At 35.6% G+C, this 16,353-nt stretch overlaps 2 protein-coding genes across 4 annotated transcripts in view; one reads left to right on the forward strand and one right to left on the reverse strand.

Moving 5' to 3' along the window:
- Positions 1-273: 273 nt before the first annotated feature.
- Positions 274-5,296, reverse strand: ociad1 (OCIA domain containing 1). Of its 3 annotated transcripts, XM_051138267.1 has the most exons (10): positions 5,240-5,262; positions 4,497-4,569; positions 4,338-4,399; positions 4,074-4,158; positions 3,804-3,857; positions 2,267-2,314; positions 2,021-2,153; positions 1,613-1,857; positions 1,302-1,457; positions 274-642 (listed from the first exon to the last, which is right to left on the reverse strand). In XM_051138267.1, exons 3-10 carry the CDS (start codon positions 4,395-4,397, stop codon positions 605-607), a joined length of 819 nt encoding a protein of 272 aa, XP_050994224.1. In that variant the 5' UTR covers positions 4,398-4,399; positions 4,497-4,569; positions 5,240-5,262; the 3' UTR covers positions 274-604. The 3 variants fall into 3 exon arrangements, with proteins under 3 accessions (XP_050994224.1, XP_050994225.1, XP_050994223.1); XM_051138268.1 differs by lacking the exon at positions 4,497-4,569 and having other exon boundaries at positions 5,240-5,296; XM_051138266.1 differs by lacking the exon at positions 5,240-5,262 and having other exon boundaries at positions 4,338-5,228.
- Positions 5,297-5,447: 151 nt separating this feature from the next.
- Positions 5,448-16,353, forward strand: part of fryl (furry homolog, like) — a 112,806-nt gene continuing 101,900 nt past the window's right edge. The window contains exon 1 of the mRNA XM_051138238.1: positions 5,448-5,724. The gene's annotated coding sequence lies outside the window, so the exon portion shown is untranslated. The remainder of the gene's footprint in view (positions 5,725-16,353) is intronic.

Consider the following 16,353-nt stretch of genomic DNA (forward strand, 5'->3'; position numbering starts at 1 on the left):
TGAACATTGAAATGCGAATGTTCATTAGAAGAATTTAAAGAGCACGCATATTTTTATCTCTTATCTCCAGCTCAGAGGACTGTAATAACTAGGACAGCAATGAATAATGTCATTGTTGTCATCATGGGTCCAAGTCTAAACATATCTACTGACATAACACTGTCATAATTGTCACTTGTGCACAGCCTTAACATTGTGATGGACTATATTTTCAGTGGAGATTCAACCTTGATGCTGTTATTGATTCTATTCCCACTTTCTGAAACCATCTCATATTTGTTGTTATATCATTTTATTTATTTATTAACAAATCTCAAGCATATCTGTCCAGAATTCCCTAATCAATAAAAACACTGATAGTTTGTTAAAATGATTTATCTTCAGCCTGCTTAATGCAAGAAGTCAAGAGGAGAAATATTTGTTTTTAAACCACAAAATGTCCCAATATAGAAAAGCATTCATTTCAAAAACGGAGTTTTACTCCTTAAAGTACATTCAGCATTTAATTGCAGCTTTTGGTCTAATCTGGCAGAACGAGTCATGACAACCCCACATGACTGCGTTCAGATCTTGAGCTCCTCAGAGTTGATTCTCCAGGTCAATCTTACTCTTCCCAAGCATCTCCATACTTGTTCTTTTTAACTAGAGGAAGAAGAAAAAAAAATGGTGTACAGATTAAAACACACAAGGGCACTGAAATTATAAAATAATTCATCACTAGACCAATGTTAACACAAATGCAAATCTGTCAGCTGAAGTGGGAGTATCAACTAGGGTATTTGCCTTTATCTACATCAGTGGTTCAAAACTGGACTTGCTTGAAAACCTTGATGTTACACTGAATGCTGTTTTTAAATTAAAGGAGTTGATTTCCAGAACAAAAATTTACAGATAATGTACTCACCCCCTTGTCATCCAAGATGTCCATTTCTTGTCGTAAAGAAATTATGTTTTTTGAGGAAAACATTTGGAATCGTTTGAAGCCGCATTTACACTGCATTTTGGAAGTTCAAACTTGGGGCACCATAGCAGTCCATTATATGGAGAAAAGTCCTGAAATGTTTTCCTCAAAAAACAATTTCTTTACGACTGAAGAAAGGAAGACACGAGTACATTATCTGTAAATTTTTGCTCTGAAATTGAACTACTCCTTTAATTCATGGATACTTTTATAGGTTAAATATTCAACAGGACAAACACAACATTTAAATTTATTGGCCTTTAGAATCTTTATAAGTCTCACAATTAATTATTTTTATGGTCTCATTAAAATTTTAGGGAAATCAGTTACTGACGCTCACCTTCTTTCTTAGGTACTGGCGTCACTGTTTGTGGTTTCATCAACGTTTCAGCTTTCTGTGTGAGGGTGACCTCATAGTTCTCTCTATTCTTGCTACGCAGTTCCTCATACAACACTGGTTTCTTTTTGGGCACATCCTCATCCTGATAGAGCGGCGCTTTGGGACAAATGCAAACTACTGGTTAAACATCTACCAGTCAGTTATCGAATCCTTACTCAATGACAAATGTCTTATCTCCTATCTCCAGCTGTAATAAAATTTATATACGTTTATACAATTATACATGTTGTTATGTGCAAGGGTGACAGTACCTTGAGGAGGAATATCATCCCTGATGTTAACGGGACCAGAATCACTGAATCCAGAACTAAAAGGAGTGGGGTCATATGATTGGGAGGGGCTGCTGTAGGGATAGTCACTGGTGTAACTGTTGTAGCTCTCAGGCATAGAACCAACATCTGTCGAAGGTTGGAACGCAGACTCAGAAACAGACTGTTGTGAACCAGACTGTTGAGATTCTGATTGGTTTGGATCCTCAAACTCTGATTGGTTTAGCCTTTAAAAAAAAAAAAAAAAAAAAAACTTATTTAATAATTGTGTAAAATAAAATACTTGTCATATATATATATATATATATAGAGAGAGAGAGAGAGAGAGAGAGAGAGAAAGAGAGAGATTTTTTTTTTTTTTAGCAAAATTCTGTGTGTACTTGTTCTTACTCTGAAGGCATGTGATGCAGACGTCCCTGTCGTAGTGCCTCTCCCAGTGGGGAATTCTCCAGTTTCCTAAACTTTTCTTCACAGACCTTCATGTAAGACATTTTCCCAGTAATGTATCCAAACATGCCAGCAACTGCATAAAAATCACGAACATTCAAAAGGTACTTAGGAACAGCCCTCACCATATATCCTTGATTTTTGTTGTCTTTTATAAAATTTGTGCTGTCTATTGTTCTTGATACTTACAAGCAACTTTGGGTAGAGAGCCAAATCGCGGTGATGGACTAAGGATTCCTAGGGATACACAATAACAATATAAGAATTTACATTTTTGAAAAATTAGTTTATTCTTCCTTTATGTTTAAATTGTTCTAACTTCCAAATTCAAGCCCATAAAACTTGTTCATACTCAGAACACAAATGAAGAGCATGTACAGTCGAGTTAGTTTGATGTGTTCTATGTATGCAAACTGATAATGTTTATATATCAACAAAAACCTAAATTAAATCTGTTCATCAAAGATTCATATAGATTTATTTTACAATCTCTTTATGAACATTCTAATGCATTACCATTTTGGTGGAATCGACTTCAAATGGAAGGACAGAAATCTCTGAAGAATGGGTTTGGAATAAAAATGAATGAGAATTTTTATTTTTGGTTAAACTATCCATTCTCCATGACTTCTCTATTACTTTTATAGTCATTTGTAATTACTGTGTAATGATTCCTAAAATTATTTACACTACCAATCAAAAGTTTTTGAACAGTAAGATTTGTAATGTTTTTTTTTTGTTTTAAGAAGTCTCTTCTGCTCACCAAGCCTGCATTTATTTGATCTAAAGTACAGCAAACAATTTTGAAATATTTGTACTATTTAAAATAACTGCTTTCTATTTGAATATATTTTAAAATGTAATTTATTCTTGTGATTTCAAAGCCGAATTTTTAGCATCATTACTCCAGTCAAATGATCATTCAGAAATCATTGCTAATATTCTGATTTTAAGCTCAAAAACATTTTTTATTATTATTATGTTGAAAACAGCTGAGTAGATTTTTTTTTCAGGGTTTTTTTTTTTTTTTTTTGTTTTGATAAATAGAAAGTTGAGAAGGACAGCATTTATCTGAAATAGAAATATTTTGTAAAATTATAAATGTCTTTATTATCACTTTTGATCAATTTAAAACATCCTTGCTAAATAAAAGTAATAATTTTTATAACCCCCACGCCCAAAAAAACAATAAATAAATAAATAAATTATACTGACCCCAAGCTTTTAAATGGTATAGTGTATAATGTTACAAATAATTACATTTAAATTAAATTAGATTTCAGATAAATGCTGATCTTATCATCTTCCTATTCATCAAAGAATCCTGAGAAAACGCAACGGTTTTAAATATTGATAATAAGGATACAAGTTTCTTGAACAGCAAATCAGCATAATAGAATGATTTCTGAAGGATCATGTGACACTGAAGACTGGAGTGTTGATGCTAAAAATTTAGCTTTGATCACAGGAATAAATTACATTTTAAAATATATTCAAACTGCTGTTGCTGCATTTTGGATCAAACGTGAGCAGAAGAGAATTCTCTTATAAACATTAAAAATCTTAGTGTACTTTCCAGAGCTCTGAGTAAATGTAGAAAATATTATATTTACTCTAGAAAGTTTCATTACTTAAGATTTTCTTTTTTAATGACTTTTCCTGTTTTTAAAATTCCCTGACAATTCAAATCATTAGTAAAAACCTGAAATATAGGACATGAACGTACCTCTTGATACCATTACCTGAGTGACTGCGACTGCAATGGCAGAAAATGGCAAGGCTGCAAATAACAAGAGAGCAAACATGTTCACAAGTCTCTTTCAACAAGTACTTTCTTATCAGAAGCAAGCAAATACAAAGCATTTTGAGACTACTGCAAAGTAAATGGGGGATAAAACAAATATTAAAAGAAATGCAAAAAAGATGCTGAGCAGAATGACAGCCAAGTGCCAATAAATCATGACAGGTTTCATCATAAATGTAAAGCACTACTCACATCTGTACCAGAAGCTTTCTGAATTGCATTCTCTGAAGACACGCCTCTCTTCTTCATTGGGAATATACGAGGCGTTAAAAGGACCCTGAGGAGACAAAACTATGCATGAGGAAACTTTCTGAAAGTTCCCTATCAGCGATCTATTTATCATGTAAACAGAAAACCGCACACACACGTTGCTTTTGAAGTACTTCTGCATGAGACAGAGCAGCAAGGGACAAAATATGCGGTTTATAAACATTGTCAGGTGAATTTACAGCCTACCTTACTAGACCCATGTGGGACTTGAGCAGCCGGAGTGAATCCAGACGAAGCTTGCGACATGACTGATTCAAGAAGCACAGCGCGATTACACAAACAATAATGTTTTTACAGTAGCCATGGGATTATGCGGATTACTAGTCAACAAGTCCAGGGACACACTTTATTACATGACCTCCAGTCGACTCTTATCAGCAACAACACTAACCCGGAAGGGCAGGAGTTAAGCCGGAAGCTGCAATGAAAAGTCTCACAACAACTCAAAAATGTGTGGAAATAAATGTATTTCTATATTTCTAAAAGATCATTTGGTGAAAAATGCTTTATTGTAAATTTAACATACAAAATACAAAATGTATAGCTTGTAGTTTTCCGCATTTTTATTAAATAAACGAAGCATAACCACAAAATTAAAAAAATCTGTTCTTTACCTGTTCAAATGAATTTGAGTGAATATGTGAAGTTTTCATAAGATTTAAACAAGATTTCATGACGTTTAAATAATTAATATGAAATAATATCTAAGTAACTGATAACATTTATACATGTTACTCGACAAAACTAAATTTAAAGCGTTCAGATAAACATGAATATTTACATGTAGATGTAGACGACACTTTAACCCATTTACAGCTCTTATTATTATTTCTAAGCGTATTTAATATTGTAATCTGAAATGAAAAAGCAGCTAGATCAGACTAGAATCGAGCAGTTTGTGAAATGATTTAGAGAAGTTTAGAGAAAGCATAACTTAGTGTCAATATGAGTTTTAATCGCTTTTAGTGTTATGTCAATAGCCATTTAATTGCCTCATCTATCGACCGACCTCACAACGCAAAACTAAACCTCATAAACTACAGCTAAAGGGTCTGCTCTAAAAGTATTGATTTTTCTAATGTACTTACGCAGTGTACGAACGTGTATTTTGACAAACCGAAGGAATTATCAGAGAATCATGTGCTTGCAGCCAATCGAGTAGTGGTGTGTGTTGATTGATGGCTCAATCAGCCAATGGAATGCTCGGTTTGTTAAGCGTGTGAATACTGTGCATTCATCGCTGCGAGCGCAGGGCGGGGCTTAGCGCCGCAATCTTGACACCGCGACTCCCCTATCAGAAGAGCGGATTGTCAAAGCCGTTAGCCAGCGCTGCTCCAATCTGATGGACAGGGAGGTGGGCACGTTGTCATTTGTCGAGTTTTTTAGGTGTTTTGCGAAAAAAGACCGAGAAGATTAGCTGTAAGATCGAACGTTAGAGGTCAACGGATGTAAAATGTTGTTTGTGTAAAGCTCGAGTCGTTCTCGTCATCTTTTGGAGAGGAGAACCAACGGGTTTTCAGCGCTAGCGCAAGCAGGCTAACTGACGAGGAAAAGCGCAGCTGCTCTAAAAAAGGTAAGAAGGGCCGAATTCTGTTTGACTAACCTCAAATACCCAACGACTAATGTAGGACCGATAGAGCCACCTTTCATTTCTAACGCGTATCGGTTGTCTTATCGGATGTACTTTCCTTTGCAGGATATTATCAGTTGGTAGTCAAGTTATGTTATGTTGACCTGCGTTTGAAGCGAAGATGAGTGCAGTGTCACAAAATCTAGTTAGCTGTCTACCTAGACAGCGTTTTTGGTTATCACTGGTCAGGTACATGAGTTAAGCAGACCGTATGAAACTGAAGTCTTAATGCACAGGCCACTGGGTGACTTTTTATGAAGTTTTGTAAGCTTACATGAGAGAACACTGCGTTTAACCAATCAGAAAAACTGGAGAAATTGTGTTTTGGCCAACATGTATGAAATCTAGGCTGAAGGGAGAGACTGTTACAAAACTGTCGTTTGGTGGAAATATCAGTCATAATATAAAGATCTGCGGTTATTAGTAACAGGATGCTGTTAGGCTGAGTTTTAAACCCACCAAGTCCTGTTCATTAACAACTCTCCAGTTCTTATCTTATTTGAAACCAACAGATCTTTGCTTTCTCTTTCAATTCCTTTAGTAAAAAAGTGTGAGATTTCAGTAGAACCCTAGAGCTGTTAATCATTGAGGTATTAATCTCAAAACATTGTTTTGTTGTAGTCCAGGCCATCTCTTTTCCCTTTATCTTGTTCATCTAATAAAATCTGTCACTTGAAAGGCTCATTGATGTTTATTGCTTGTCTTATGCAAACATGTGCATGAGTCATAAATGATGTTAACAACTCTAGTGCCCTCACCAGCCTCTCAGCATTTGGTGAGAGAGCAGCTTGTTCAGCAGCGAGAAGAGTTCACACTCCTGATCTAAGCTCTGAGAGGAGTGTGAACTCTTCCTGCTTACTGCTGAACATGCTGCTCTGAGTGTCATGACAGCTTTGCGTCTCTTGTAAACAGTAGTGCGGTTTGGTGGGAGACAGATGCATGGGATTGTTGCATTGGAGTTAAATGCATCTACCTCATTCTTTCAATTAATGGTCGTAAGTGTTGGTGTGTAGATGTAGAAGCATGATATTTTGATATGAAATCTCTGCGTCCTTCAAGTGAAATCAGAAAAGAATTGACGTTTACGTATGACAGTAGCAGTGAAATGTTGTGATTTTTGGTGCCAGTTCAGATACCTCAGCTATTAAAATACTTTCAAATATTTAGAATTGAAAAAGCTAGTATTAGCATAAATGGCTACAAATAAAAAAATAAAAAATAAAAAAAATAATATAATAATACATTATCATTTAAAAGTTTAAAGTCAGCAAGATTTTTTATTAAAGATATTTGTTTTTATTCAGCAAGGATGCATTAAATTGTTAAAAAGTGACAGTTTGTGATTTTTATATTGTTACAAAAAAATAATTTAAAATAAATTCATAGAAAGATCCTGAAAAAATGCATCACTATTTCCACAAAAATATAGAACTATTAGTAATTATAAGAAATGTTTCTCAAGCAGCAAATCAGCGTATTAGAATGATTTCTGAAGGATCATGTGACACTAAAAACTGAAGTACTTGCTTCTGAAAATTCAGCTTTGCATCACAGAAATAAAATGCATTTTAAAATATATTAAATAGATAACATTTATTTACAACTATATATACACTACCAGTCAAAAGTTTTTGAATTGTAAGATTTGTAATTCTCTTCTGCTCACCAAGAAATCACATGAATAAATTACACTTGAAAAATATTCAAATAGAAAAGTTATTTTAAATAGTAAAAATATTTCAAAATTGTACTGTTTTTGCTGTACTTTGGATCAAATAAATGCAGGTTTGATAAGCAGAGGACAATGAAAAATCTTACTGTTCAAAAACTGGTATTTGAATTCTAATATTTCACAATATTACTGTTATTACTTATTCCTTTTTTATTGAATAAATGCACCCTTGGTGTCTTTAAAACACTGTATAAGTAATAAATATAAATGTACAGTCAGAAATTTAAAAAGAAATTAAGAACAGTGGTTGTTTTTCTTGTCAATATTGTGCAACCCTGCAAGACCAAAAACACAGATCTGATATGACTGATATATTGCCCTCCTTAACATAATATGATTGTCCCTTTTACTAAACAGCTTCAATATTTCAAGAACTCTTTCCTATTAATTTTTTTTTTTTACAAGCATCCAGTATACTGTGCTTTTAGCATTGATAACCTAGTAAATTACCTTGTTTAAGATGTGTTCTCAGTAATTGCTTCTTTGCTGGAACTAATGCTCCCTGTTAATTAGTTCCACATAAATGAAAGCGATATACAGTGCAATATAGTCGTAATCCCGTGGGGTCGTTTTGTCATTTAGGAGGGAGGGGAAAGGGATGAATTGTTTCGCTCCTCCGTCCTAATTTTAATCTAAATGTGCCTGAGGTTACAGTGTTTTTACACCTTCTTGAACACCCTCGTCTTGTTTAATACATTATTAGGGGCATAATCACAACAGCTGCTTTTAGAAAATTTGATAGAGGCTAGTTACATTACAGTCATGTTTTACTTGACATGTGAAACATATACCTCACTTCTTCTTCTCGTGAGAACATTTTTATTTTAATGCTTTGTCATGAAAGAATGAAACAAGAAACCAAAGCAGTGAAGGCTTTTGATTTTTGAGTCATCTGTTGTCTGGTACAGTATAAAGGGTCTTGTAGGAGTGGGGCCGGACGGTCTGGTGTAGGTGGCAAATTAATGCACACGTGGGCATTTTGGAACTCGGGCCTTACAGAGCTGGATTTTACAACAAATGAAAGAGGCATTTTAATGGCCCATCTTTTTTTCTCAGAAGAAATGAAATAATCAGACATCGCTTTGCCCCGGCTTCTTGTGCCCTTCAGGGGTGTTGCGTAATTACATTTGCTAAGTGAACTGACACTGAGTTGTGTATTCGGCTGTCCGACGAGAGTTGCGGATGACCGTCATGACCGTATTTTCCATACGCCTACTGTGCTTAGAGCTCGCCGTTGTGACACCGCGGATCTGCCGTCAGCTGTCTCGCAGAGACTGCCAAGAAAATTAACACAGCATTCTTCTAGATAAAAGACACCGTTGTAATACGGACAAATGACGTGATGGTTATTCGGAAAAAAGTAATCTGTTTGGGATGATTCCCAGGAATTCATAGATGGAAGCCGGCGAGATTGACAGCTGTTGTTGTGCACATGCACTTTACTGTGTGATACTGTTCTCAAGTTGCGTTCTATCATCAACGCATGCTGGCTTACGCCGACTGGGTTTTTATCACATTTGTATTTGAAATAAATTTCATGTTGTGAGGAGAACTACATTTTTTTTGGTGCTTAAGAATGATAAATAAGCAGGTGTCTTCTTCTCCACATTTTGTTTTTAGTATTATTGACTGAGTTATCAACAGGTTTAGTTTCCTTAATTACAAAATTTTGACCTGCAGTCAAGCTGTAACGTATTTGTTACTTGTCATGTATGTCAAATATCAGGGATTAAATTCGAATTTGTTCGTTCTTAGTAAAAACAGTAAGCTATTTTTTTGTTCCTGTTCTAAATGCCTCCTTTCCTAAAGGTTTTTTTTAATTTAGAAACAGAATTCATATAAAAAATGTTGTGTATTATGATTGCAATTTTATTATTATAGAACAACACACCTAATAGGGTATTTAACAGTTGGCAACACTGGAAACTCTGATGGAATTTAAATAAGTTTTTAAACAGTAAGGTTTTTTATGTTTTTTGAAGAAGTCTTTTCTGCTCACCAAGCCTGCATTTATTTGATCCAAAGTACAGCAAAAAATATTTTTAACATTTAAAATAACTTTTCTATTTCTAAATAAGTTTTCTGTTTAAGCATATTTTAAAATATAATTTATTTCTATGATTTCAAAGCTTATTTTTTAGCATCATTACTACATCATCACATGATCCTTCAGAAATCATTCTAATGTGCTGATATGCTGCTCAAAAGCATGTCTTTATCATCACTTTAATCATCACTGTCAATGTAAAGCATCCTTGCTAAAATAATAGTATTAATTTCTATAATGTTTTTCCCAAAGTAAAAACAAAGTAAATAGAAAGCAGTTATTTTAAATAATCAAAATATTTCACAATATTACTGCTTTTGCTGTATTTTGGATCAAATAAATGCAGGGTTGGTGAGCAGAAGAAATAAAAAAAAAACATTAAAACTCTTACTGTTCAAAAACTTTTGACTGGTAGTGTATGTAATGTTTTCTAAACCACATTTTGAAATAAAAGAATACTTAGAGAGATAGTTCACCCAAAAATGAAAGTTTTGTCATCATTGGCTCACCCTCATGTCATTCCAAATGGTATGAGTTTCTTTCTTATGTTAAACGTAGAAGAAGATATTTTGAAGAATGCTGGTAATCAAACAGTTGATGGTCCCCATTGACTTCTATAGTATTTCTTTCCCTGCTGTGGAAGCCAGTGGGGATCAACAATTGTATGGTTCTTCAAAATATCTTCTTCTGTGTTTAACATAAGAAGAAACTTATACAGGTTTGGAACAACATGAGGGTGACTAAATGATGACAAAAGTTTCATTTTTGGGTGAACTATACCTTTAATCTTTTTAATATGAGAGAAATTTATACAGGATGCAGTTTAATTTTTTTTTTGTCTGCAGAACAAAATTAATTGCTAAAACATTTAGGTTGCAATGGTAACTTACAAAATAATTTGACAAAATTACCAAGACAAAAGCATAGTCGCATAACAAAGACCCATTTTACAAGCTGCATTCATTTGTTGTTTTTCCCCAATATTGTCAGTAATCGTCTCTTAACTGACTTTGTAATCGACATTGGACATTGACGTCGATATGCGATAATATTGTCATGTTGCTTAGAGCTATGTGCCACCTTATTGTTAAGCCCAGCTGTGTATATGCTGAAGTTTGCATTGGGTGCTGGTATGAAGTACTGCAGTAGGGGAAACTCTATCAGTGTGCACAGGGAACAGAGTGCATTATTAATGCCCAGGCTGCGGGTTCTGTCCGACCCTGACCAATCATCTTCCTCTGTGCCCAACAGAGTGGCATTTCCCCCCCTATAATTCATCCTTGTGGCTCATGTTCAGATCTCATGCATGCTTGCATGATCTCTGCCGTCTGGTTTTCTCTCCATAGTTAAGACAAGGACAAGGGATTACTCTCACTAATATCAGCATACGAGAGAGAGCGATTTACAGAGGACAGATAAAAGCAGACAGAACTGTTTCTCTCCCTAATGCAGTCAGCAGCTGCTGCCAACCTATAATCTGTCTGTCACTCTACATGATTTTTGTTTTTGTATTGTTAATCATAAAAGATCTTGCACAACTTTTTAAGTAAAAGCAAAGTCATAGCTGCTGTGTAACTGAGAGAAACGAAAAGTTAATCTGGTTATAGTTTCAGGGTCGAAGGTCAGAGCGATGACCTAGTTGGCTGGTTTATTTCTTCTACCAGCTTGGCCTTAGCGACGTAGGATTTTGTTTGTGTATGTGTGTCAGAACGTTGGTCTATAAAGGTTCCTTATCAGGTCTTACGGGAAACATGAGTTTAGTGTTTTATGTTCTGTGGAGTTCATTTGCATTGCCATTAAAGGTGCTGTGTTGAAAATGACTGATGTTGCTGTGTTTGGGCTCATTTGTGTCTCCTACAGATGTCTATTGATGAATCAGGTGCTATTTGAGAAATGCATCTCAAAACAGATTTTTTCCCCCACCTAATTTCCCATATAGGGTGTTATGGTAACCATTTGAGCGATGGCTCGGTCTGAGGAAAATATGCCTGTGCTGACAGAGCTGTGACACAGCAGTTAATGCACATCTCATGTTATGCTAGTCATATTGCGTATGTAGCGTATACATCTCTGCTTTGCATACCTACAGCAATATACAGTTGGTAGAAGCAACTTGACTGAGAGCGAAGGAACCGGTGTTTAGCTGTACATATGGGAAGCCGAACACACCGAAAGTGAGACAAAACAGCACAATGTTACAGAGCTCGCGCTCCGCTGACCTGTCATTGGCACGGGTCAGTGGACCGATGCGTGCGACCGACTCGACAGCATAGGGAGGATGTGTTTGCTATAGTGCTGTGAAACGATTAATCGCGATTAATCGCATCCAAAATAAAAGTTTTTGTTTACATGATATATGTGTGTGTTCTATGTATATTTATTATGCATATATAAATACACACACACAGGGCTTAAAAACGGGCTTTGACTCCAAGCAGAATCGTGATTTAACATTTCTGTTCCTGTGTTCCTCTGTATTACCGATCACAACCTGGTTTTAGTAGAAAAAATACTGGTTAATAACGTTATTTTTAAAACCTTTTCTTTGCCAATAAAAACAATAATAGTAATACTAATAATAGTAATAGAATAAAATTTAGCGTTTTCTTTACTCAAAAAGAAAAACTTTATCTACTTCATCAGGTAGCCTGTCTTGCGCTTATTCATAGCTAATACAGCATCATCTTTTCTAGATTTTGACCAAATGTATTAAACGTGTATTAAAGAAGAAACTTTATATTAAAGCATTTTTTTCAAGATATTTAAAAATGTGTGCAGCATGGATAAAAACACTACTCCTATAAGTGTTTTGAGAAGAAAAATTTTTCATTATTACATTAAAAATAATGTAGGCTAAAATACCGGTAAATAAAGCAAAACATTTAGAAACAGCACAAACACATTTAGGCAATTTTTTTTTTGTCAGAAAATAAATAACGTGTTCTAATAAGATAAGCCACTAAAGGGACATGGGTAGCTGCTTGCTAGTGGTAGCCTGTTACATTGGAGTATATAAAATTTCACTTACCACATAAAGGAAAAGAAATGAAAGAACGATGGCAAATAATTTGCAGATCCTGAGCACCACTGAAAAGCATCTAATCTTGTAAAATGTGTGGTAAGTACTGCCGCTTTAGTATACACAGAACATGTGCGATCACATATCTCGAAAGTGAAAGTAAAAAGCGCTCATGCATTCAAAATCAGTTTCAATGCCACGCATGTTAATAACGACTCCCTGATGCCCGCAATTTATATACAGTATAATTACCCAACGATATAGCTGCGAAAGAAAGTACTGAAATATATTTTCCTCCCATCTCATATTTATTGCCTTGAGAAGTGCCGTAGAACATATCATTTTCTTTCTGAACACAGTATTGGAATGCGGCGGATTGTGGGGGGGTTGGGGGGATCACGATGCATCGTCTAACCCTAGTGCAGAGTACAACCAACTTGCTGAGGGCAGAAACTATGACAATGCAGGACTGTCAGGGCGGTGCCTAAACAATGTGACATCACATTGTTAGAGAATCAAAACATGTTTAGTTTATTAGGAATTAAAAAATAAGCAGTGGGTGGATTTTTAGGGTGGTTGTGTTGACACAGTGCCAACACACATTTATGTCTAAACACTAAAAGTGGATTTGCCCTTTTTTTTTTAAATCAGACTCAGTTCATTTGCCCACTTCTATGGCTGCATTACGCCAACTGGCAACCCGGACTGTCAAAATATTATTGGGTATTATTGGGTAAACTGTAAGTGGGCGGAATCACAAAGACCAAACCAAAAACAGACATTCTGACACGGAATGCACATTTTCAAAGTAGAATAACTGCTGTAGTGTTGCTTTTCGGAGAAACAAGTTTATAAACTTGGCATGTTTCCTACATATCTGCAAATGTATTGTGGTGTTTTTATGCTGTAATGCAGTCAAAAAGTAGTAATAATAAAATGTAAAATCATATACAAAAATAAAAATGTGCCCACCACTGCTTCCTGCATTCCAAAACAAAGGAAATGCCTATAATTTAGCTGTCTGAGCTCGCACTGATGTCACACCTCTCTGTCAGTGTATGTCTTAATCAACACTTCCTGATCTGTCACCTCTTTGGAAACAGATATACCTGTTTTCATTTGTCAGACCCTGCTCTTCCCCATTCTTTTGCGTGTATGGACGGGAGTTTAACAGAGAGATTTCCCCTCGAGGCAGTGATATGCTGTCCAGATCAGTCAGCGGGACTCTTGTCATTATTTCACCACGCGCCATCATCATTGGAATTTGCATAGCATTATCTCACAACCTCTCAGATCCTTACAAATAGTTTTTGTTACTGTTCTTTTTGTGTGAGAATATAAAATATATTGATTTGCTAACATCTATGCTGTGTCCTGTCCCAAATTATGTACTTTTTGTATTATGTGCGTCCAAAATGTTTTATGTTTCAGTTTTAAGTTTGGTGCCTACAAGCCATTGTGGCTTCACGGTAAACTACTACCCAACAACCTCTGCGTCACTGCTCGGCAAAGCGTGGACTTGGAAGAAAACCACAAAGGCTTAGAGTGGCATTTAGCACAAGAAAATATAAGTTCCACCTTCCAAACCGATATATTGCGATTGTGTGTATGTCTGCCTAGTCTAGCACTCAAATCAATATTTTAAGCGCCTAAAGATGTCAGAAAGTGTGGATGAATAAACTTCTTTTTTAGGTGTTCCTCCTTTATTGTTCTGTTGTATGTGTGTGTGTGTGTATTCTTTTCCTCAATTTAACTTGACTCTGGACAGTCTGTCTTTCCTCTGTTACTGCTTGGCTTCAGGCTCTGGCCCTTGGCCTTGCCAAAGAAAACAAGCCCCTCCTTGTCCTGGGAAAGTAGCTCTTTGTGTCTGTGTGTTCCGTTGGGTTTGTTATCACTCGCAAAGACTGTGTCTCACTGCCTTGAAAGCAAAGTGTAAGTGTAAATGTAAGTGAAAGACGTGAATACCTATGTGTGAGAATATTTGGGGATCTCAGACGTGAAGAGTCTTGTAAACATGCATGTGTGTATTTATATACAGCAGGGTGTGAGAGAAATTGTTTTGAAGGTGAAGCTTGGCGAGTGTCTAGTTCTTTTTTTTGTGGTTGTTCTGGTGTAACAGGAAGTTAGATGAACTATTCGTATCTCGCGTGTGGCCTAAGAAGAGGAAGATTGGTTGTGGGTGTGTGTGTGTCTGTCATTGTACTCAGCTGACAGTTGCTACTGCAAGCCACCTTGTCTGATCCTCTGTTTTAGGAAGTGATCTAATATAATTGATTATTCTGATTAAACAAGAAAATTCTGTCATTAAAGGAGAAGTCCACTTTCAGAACAAAGATTTACAGATAATGTACTCACCCCCTTGTCATCCAAGATGTTCATGTCTTTCTTTGTTCAGTCATAAAGAAATTATGTTTTTTGCGGAAAATATTTCAGCATTTTTCTACACATAATGGACTGCTATGGTGCCTCGAGTTTGAACTTCCAAAATGCAGTTTAAATGCAGCTTCAAACGATCCAAAATGCGGTTGTAAATGATTCCAGCTAAGGAAGCAAAATCTAGCGATTATTGCATAAAAATAATACAATTTATATACGTTTTAATGTCAAACGCTTGTCTTGTCTTACTCTGCCTGAACTGTTTTGTTCTGGTTCATGACAGTTAGGGTATGTCAAAAAACTCCCATCTCATGTTCTCCCTCAACTTTAAAATCGTCCTATATCGCTGTTTTACCTTTTTTGTTAAGAGTATTTGATCTTTGCATGTTCACTTTGCTGGGTTGGTACTTCTGCAGCGATGTAGGATGATTTTGAAATGATTTTTGGTTTGAAGTTAAGGGAGAAAATACAAATGGAGTTTTTCGACTCTAACTGTCTTGAACCAGAATACACAGAGTTCAGGCAGAGCAAGAAAAGATGAGCATTTGAAATTAAAAAGTATTAAATTGTATTTGTTGTTTTTTTTTTTTTTTAATGAAAGTAACTTGTTTTGGTAGATAAGACCCTTTTTCCTCGGCTGGGATCGTTCAAACCGCATTTGGGATTGTTTGAAGTCGCATTTAAACTGCGTTTTGGAAGTTCAAACTCGGGGCACCATAGCAGTCCATTATATGGAGAAAAATGCAGAAATGTTTTCTTCAAAATACATGATTTCTTTACGACTGAAGAAAGAAAGACATGAACATCTTGGATAAAAAGGGGATGAGTGCATTATCTGTAAATTTTTGTTCTGGAAGTGGACTTCTCCTTTAATTACTCACCCTCATGTCGTTCCAAATCTGTAAGACCTTCGTAGCACACATTAAGATATTTTTGATTAAATCTTCTGACTCTGCATAGACAGCAACACAACTGACACGTTCAAGGCCCAGAGAGGTAGTGAGGATATCGGTAAAATAGTCCATGTGACATCAGTGGTTCAACAGTAATGTTATGAAGCTACAAGAATACTTTTTGTGTGCAAAGGAAACAAAAATAGCGACTTTATTCAACAGTTTCTTCTCTTCCATGGCACAGAAAGTATTTTGTAGCTTCCTAACATTACGGTTGAACCACTGATGTCAAATGGACTATTTTAATGATGTTCTTACTATCTTTCTGGGCCTTGAACGTGTCAGTTGCATTGCTGTCTATGCAGGTTAAAAAAGCTCTTGGATTTCATAAAAAAAAATTGTGAGAATTTTTTTCTTCATGAGCTAGTTTCACTAATGCATAATAGGCTTTAGAAGACAGACAGAGAGAAAAGCACAAGTTGTTCCTCTGTGTGGTCTGTGTTTG

Source organism: Labeo rohita, chromosome 20 (genome assembly GCF_022985175.1).
Source record: "Labeo rohita strain BAU-BD-2019 chromosome 20, IGBB_LRoh.1.0, whole genome shotgun sequence".
In the NCBI taxonomy this organism is placed as follows: Eukaryota; Metazoa; Chordata; class Actinopteri; order Cypriniformes; family Cyprinidae; genus Labeo; species Labeo rohita.